The following is a 7,189-nucleotide window of genomic DNA, read 5'->3' on the forward strand; positions in this document are numbered from 1 at the left end:
TGGCTGGGTCTTTCAGCATGACAATGATCCCAAACACGCCCAGGCAACGAAGGAGTGGCTTCGTAAGAAGCATTTCAAGGTCCTGGAATGGCCTAGCCAGTCTCCAGATTTCAACCCCATAGAAAATCTTTGGAGGGAGTTGAAAGTCCGTGTTGCCCAGCGACAGCCCCAAAACATCACTGCTCTAGAGGAGATCTGCATGGAGGAATGGGCCAAAATACCAGCAACAGTGTGTGAAAACCTTGTGAAGACTTACAGAAAACGTTTTACCTCTGTCATTGCCAACAAAGGGTATATAACAAAGTATTGAGATGAACTTTTGTTATTGACCAAATACTTATTTTCCACCGTAATTTGCAAATAAATTCATTAAAAATCAGACAATGTGATTTCCTGGATTCTTTCCCCCATTCTGTCTCTCATAGTTGAAGTGTACCTATGATGAAAATTACAGGCCTCTCTCATCTTTTTAAGTGGGAGAACTTGCACAATTGGTGGCTGACTAATATATATATATATATATATATATATATATATATATAAGCCACAGGAACCAGATGAGTCCTTTGCCACCTAGCTTTATATCAAGCTGATGTAAAGCTGCTTTGACACAAAAAACATAAAAGCGTTATACAAATAATAGTGAATTGACTTGATATGCTGCTATATGTATGTATGTACAGATACAGTTGTGGTCAGAATTATTGGAACCCTTGGTAAATATGATCAAAGAAGACTGTGAAAATTAACCTGCTTTGTTAATCCTTTTGATCTTTTATTTAAAAAAAAAAAATCACAAAAAGCTAACCTTTCATTGGATAATAAGAATTTAAAATGGGGGGAAATATCATTATGAAATAAATGTTTTTCTCAAACACACGTTGGACACAATTATTGGCACCTTTTTATTCAATACTTTTTGAAACCTCCATTTGTCAGTTTAACAGCTCTAAATCTTCTCCTATAATGCCTGATGAGGTTAGAGAACACCTGACAAGAGATCAGAGACCATTCCTTCATCCAGAATCACTCCAGATCCTTTAGATTCACAGCTCCATGACGGTGCTTCTTCTCTTCAGTTCACCTCACTCATTTTCTACAGGGTTCAGGTCAGAGGACTGGAATGGCCAGCAGAAGCTTGGTTTTGTGCTCAGTGACCCATTTTTGTGTTGTTTTTGAGGTTTGTGTTTGGATTATTGTACGGTTGGAAGATCCAAACATGGCCCATTATAAGATTTCTAATAGAATCAGTCACTTATTGATTTTTTATCTGTTGGTATTTGATAGAATCCATGATGCCATGTGTCTGAACAAGATGTCCAGGACCTCCAGCAGAAATATAGGCCCACAACATCACAAATACAGCAGTATATTTCATTGTACACATGGGGTACTTTTTATCCCTGTGTTCACCAAACCCATCTTGAGTGTTTGCTGCTAAAAAGCTCATTTTTTAGTTTCATCTGACCATAGAAGCCTGTCCCATTTGAAGTGCCAGTCCTGTCTGATAACTGAATATGCTGGAGTTTGTTTTTGGATGAGCTAGGAGAATTTGTCTTGAAATCCTCCCAAACAACATGTGGTGATGTAGGGGCTGTTTGACAATTTTTTTTTTTAAGGTTTTCTGACCCCGAGACTCAACTATTTTCTGCAATTCTCCAGCTGTGATCCTTGAAGAGTCTTTAGCCTCTCAAACTCTCCTCACCGTGCATTAGGACGATATAGACACACGTCCTCTTCCAGGCAGTTTCATTACATTTTCTGTTGATTGGAAATTCTTAATTATTGCCCTGATGGTGGAAATGGGGATTTTCACTGCTCTAGCTCTTTTCTTAAAGCCACTTCACTAATTTGTGAAGCTCAATTATCTTTTGCTGCACATCAGAAATATATTCTTTGTTTTTTCTCATTGTGATGGATGATTAAGGGAATTTGGGCTTTGTTTTCCCTCCTATTTATATTTCTGTGAAACAGGAAGCCATGGCTGGATAATTTCATGTTCATAATCACCCTAGAGTGCTCAAAATTGTGAATATGAATGGGAGTATACTTCAGAGATATTTTACTCTTAAGAATTTCTAGGGATGCCAATAATTGTGTCCAACGTGTGTTTGAGAAAAACATTTATTTCATAATGATATTTCCCCCCATTTTAAATTCTTATTATCCAATGAAAGGTTAGCTTTTTGTGAATTTTTTAAATAAAAGATCAAAAGGATTAACAAAGCAGGTTAATTTTCACAGTCTTCTTTGATCATATTTACCAAGGGTTCCAATAATTCTGACCACAACTGTATATTTTATTCAAGTATGAACTAATTACTAAGCCCTGAATTATATTTTTCAGCCATTGCTCCACGTCCAAACACGGATCTGGATCCAGTTCTCTCATCACACCACTAAAGAGGAATAGTCCATTACTGTAATTAAGCTTATAGAGACTAGAGCGCCAGCGGGCAGCACAGTCACACAAAGCCAACGACGGGATCGCTCTCACCTGGCCGGAGAAGGGAGGTCGGCTTCCTGTCCAGGACACCTGGCCGGCGTTGATCTGCCGGGAGATCTGGGTCAGGTTCTGTCCAGCTGAACCGGCTGTAGACTGGATGTCATTGACTCCTGGGACGTGGATCACAGACGAGCTGAAATACACACACGCACCACATCATGTGATTGAATTAAACCAACCCATCCTCATAATTCTCTGTGAAATTCTCTGTGAGTACAATGTTTGATTACAGACGCATTTACACCAATGCTATTATAGCATCTTTGATATGCTATTATATTATTCATTAATATTTTGAAATCTACCCACCTACATACATACCTACATACATGCATAAAAAGCAACTAGCTTAAAATAAGTCCCTAAATCATGACAGGCCTTGACATTTTGGTGACAGGTGATATTTTGAAGCCCATCTAAAGTATGATGTGAGTGATGGGAAAATGAACTATATTTCAAATTCCTTCTTCAAAAGCCCGTAGCGTAAGCATTTTAATGCAATAATTGCACAAATAGTTTTATGGGCAGCAAGAAAAATTTGTGACTAACAAATGTTCTCAATTCATCCACTCCAAATACATATTTTGTAAACAGCCATAATTAACATTCTTCTGTAATTTACTGTATAATCATTCCAGGAAAGTAACAACAAACACTACATATATTTTAAAAGCTTATTAAGTATTTTATTAAGTTTAATAAATACAAAAAACACAATAAAAACAATAATACTCTGAAATATTATTACAATTTAAAATAACAATTTTCTATTTAAATATATATTAAAATGTAATTTATTCCTGTGGTCAAAGCTGACTTTTCAGCAGTCATTATTCCAGTCTTCAGTTTCACATGACCCTCCAGAAATCATTCTGATATGCCGATAAGTCTTTACTGTCACTTGTGATCAATTTAATGCACCCTTGCTAAATAAAAGCATTAAAACAACTGAACCCAATGTTTTGAACAATATTCTATCAGTAACTTTTTTTGTGATTTTGCATGTAAAAACTGTGCTATTCGTGCGACTGGAGTTGTATTCTGCATTAAAGCAATCAAATTACCAGATTGTGTTTCTACTTTCATGTGAAATGTGTTTGTCCATACCCGAAGCTCTTGCCCGAGTGTCCGGGCTGGAACGGGCTGCCTTGAGAGTATAACTGCTGGCCGCCAGCAGTGGACGACGGCACCATCATCTTCTTATCAGCTAAACACAAACACAAACAAACACAGATCCTTATCGAGCTCAGACTGAATGATTACATTTAAGAGAGGAGACACAGTCACACATCACACTACAGAAGCATCTTTATCAGCCACAGCAAAAAGAAAAGAGAAACAGAGTCAAACTACAGAGCAAAGGCATGCAAACTTATCACAATTGCCCAGCTTGAACCAGCTAATGACCCTAAACAACTGGCTTTGGCCAGCTAGAAATCTGGACTTCATGTGTTTACGCTGGAATTTCTGAAGGTTGTCATAATATCTACCAAATCCACAAATTATAGATTGTATACACTTCATATCAAGCACTAAAATAGCGTACAAACTCGAGCTGGTAGACATGAGAGGGCTTTGTAATTACATTAAGTGAAATTACAGTAAATTGTATGTTTAGATTGAAATCAGTGTGTCATGCAGTGCTAGTCAGATTTAATGTGTGTATGAACATACATCCAGAGATGCCCGTGTACATGTCGCTGAAGCGCGGGTCTCTCTCTTGCGAGAACAGCGAATCTGTTTTGTCGATGGTCTTTCCCGCCTCGTGAACGCCGGCTGGGACGCTGGCAACCGGCACCTGTGGACATCAACAAGAGTGGATCTGTTTGTGATTGACATTTCAACTCATGAAAACTGAATTCTAATAAAAGCCACAATGAACACATACCTAACTTTACTGAAAGTATAAAACAGCGCCTTTACACAAAGAAAATATACTTCCTTACATATTAACAGTATCAGTATATAAAATGTATTGTATAATGAAAATATCTAGAATAATATGTTGTGCTTATATATTACAATATATTGTATACGTTGAATAATACACAAGGAACTGTTCTTTTCATACTGAAAAATGTGACAATATATTTAAGTACTTATATGAATGCATATTCAATAATACACTTAATTAACAGATGTACACACACACACACACACCACATGGTTGTAAAGCGCTTTGGGTACATCTGTTAATATATAGAGATAGATATATAATTAGAAAATTATATTTTCCTCATAATCGTGCACATACTGTATATTGCACATATATGTAATATAATCCTAAAATGTTGATATTTGTTTCCAGTAAATACTTTTTTCTTATATACCATCAGACACAACTATTCAAACAATAAAGGGAAATAGATGTTTATTAAGTAAACCTATGCATTCATTCATGAAAGAGAAATTAATTAACTGAGTTCTTCAATAAAGCAATTGCATGTAAACATTTCTACCCACTTCAACATAAAAACTTAAGCTCAGTTGCTGCCTTCAAGTTTTAAGTATAGTCAACTTGGTTGTATTTGTCATTTCAAACTTAAATTACATTAAAACGACTTAAACATCAAGTTAAATTTCATAAGACGTATAAAAAACATGACTTACTGACCATATCATTCTTAACAGTGTACATGCAAAAGTGTAATGCAATTTTTTTGTCTTCATTTCTTTATGAAGAGTTTAGAAGCAGAAGTGCCATCTGCAATTTTCTTCTAAAAATAGCATTCTTATCAGGCACCTATATTTATATTCAGTTATTTCACTTTAATTGCATAGAAACGGACCTATACATTGCCATTACAGTAAAATTACTGAACCTAAAAATAGGAGCCTGATAAAAATGCTCATTTTAAATGAAAATTTCAGACGGCACTTAGAGGCTTTTGCATCTGAACTCTTCATATATTTTTGCATGTATCATGCATGACTTATGCATATACTGCATTGTATTGAAAAATACAAGCACTAGTTTCCCATATATGGAAATGTATTATTTCAAATAATCGCATTATATTATTTTCCAATATATTCCCATATATTATTGTTTTGTAAGGGCAACTGCAGGAATCAATAACGATGGTCACTTTCTAAATTGCAGACAGGTGTTAAACACTCACAGACCGTAAACGCTGATGGGTGCTACCCAGCATCCCATGTGTGAGACGTTATCTGTTTTCAACAAACAATTGTATTTGCTTTATTAAGACGGACTCAAATTACCTCTTTAACAAAAACAACATATGATATAAAATAACAAAATTAACACTTGTGACTCGAAGCAAATGTGTGTTAAGTTGTAAAAGTTGTTAAAGAACGATAAAGACGGAGGGCATATTCCAAATGTGTGATTTCACCTCATAACTATGGCCTATTTTTATAGCACAGATCCACAGAGAGGGAGTTAACGCCCAATGGCTGAAATGACTACAATTATGCAGATTCTCCATCACATTTATCAGTCATTAGCCACAGTAACATACAATGCCGTTCCAGCATGCATCTCATCCTAACACTTGTCACAACAGTGACCTCACACTTTGCACTGGAATTGATTCTGGATGATTTTTTTCCATTCATTTCATCCATTAGGATTTTAAAGAATGAAGAGTCCTGAGCCATGAGTGAAATCAGTGGTTTTGAGATGAATTAAAACATTACAAACTCAGATTTGAAGCAAACAAGTACTTGAAAAATCAGGAAAACAGACCTAAAGTTGGCATGAAATTGATAAGCTTAACAAACAAGAAAAAAAAGTAGGGCGGAACTTCTTGCGTTTGTTGATTGTAATGTAAACAGTGAGCATTGCATACATTTACATTTATTCATTTAGCTGACGCTTTTATCCAAAGCGACTTACAATTGCTATATACGTCAGAGGTCGCACGCCTCTGGAGCAACTAGGGGGTTAAGTGTCTTGCTCAGGGACACATTGGTGTCTCACAGTGGATTCGAACCCGGGTCTCTCACACCAAAGGCACGTGTCTTATCCACTGCGCCATCACCACCCCATACCGGAATAGAAGCAGAAATTGATGCAATTTGCTTGTAAGTGTCATCAAGTAAACATAGGATGAGCAAGTTATGACTATTTGAATAAAGATGACTTTTTTTAGTAAAAAATAAATAAATAAAAAAGTACAAATAAATGCATGGATGAATTGTTACATGCATGCATGAAAAAAAAAAAAAAAAAACGCATTAAAAATAATGTTTAATTTTTGATTTCACGCTTACTTTAGATTATTTTATGAGACAATAAATAATTAAATGAGAAACAACAGTGTACAATATATAATAGTATAATATAACTGTTTACTTTTTGCCTTATTAGTATAGACAGAATGAGTTTTACTAGTTGTCTAATACGTTTGTGTGTTTATTTTTAATGCCACACCAGCTTCTTTGCATATTTTCTTTATAAAAACCATACTTGGGTTACTAAAATTACAATTTTAATAACCTATTACTAAAATATTTAAGACTTTTTTTCTTAAAATGTATAAAAATGACTTTGAATGAACGTTTTCAAGGGTGTCAACAGAATAAAACAACTTTGATACACAAAAGATAGAGGAGGAGATCAGGCTAACGCTTGTGAAAAAGAAAAAAAACTAACAAAGATGTAATATCTCAGTATATCAACTGTTTCTCCTTGACAGCAATGAGATTAAACCGAGA

General features: G+C 35.3%; 1 protein-coding gene across 2 annotated transcripts in view; it reads right to left on the reverse strand.

The window, feature by feature from the left end:
- LOC306880220 (aryl hydrocarbon receptor nuclear translocator 2) overlaps positions 1-7,189 on the reverse strand; it is a 106,701-nt gene that overhangs the window by 13,526 nt on the left and 85,986 nt on the right. For both annotated transcript variants that reach the window (XM_079433592.1, XM_079433593.1), the window contains exons 14-16: positions 4,181-4,304; positions 3,614-3,713; positions 2,498-2,639 (exon numbers count right to left, since the gene is read on the reverse strand). In XM_079433592.1, the coding sequence (XP_079289718.1) occupies positions 2,498-2,639; positions 3,614-3,713; positions 4,181-4,304 (366 nt within the window). The remainder of the gene's footprint in view (positions 1-2,497; positions 2,640-3,613; positions 3,714-4,180; positions 4,305-7,189) is intronic.

This window comes from Barbus barbus (assembly GCF_936440315.1).
Source record: "Barbus barbus genome assembly, chromosome: 2".
NCBI lineage: Eukaryota > Metazoa > Chordata > Actinopteri > Cypriniformes > Cyprinidae > Barbus > Barbus barbus.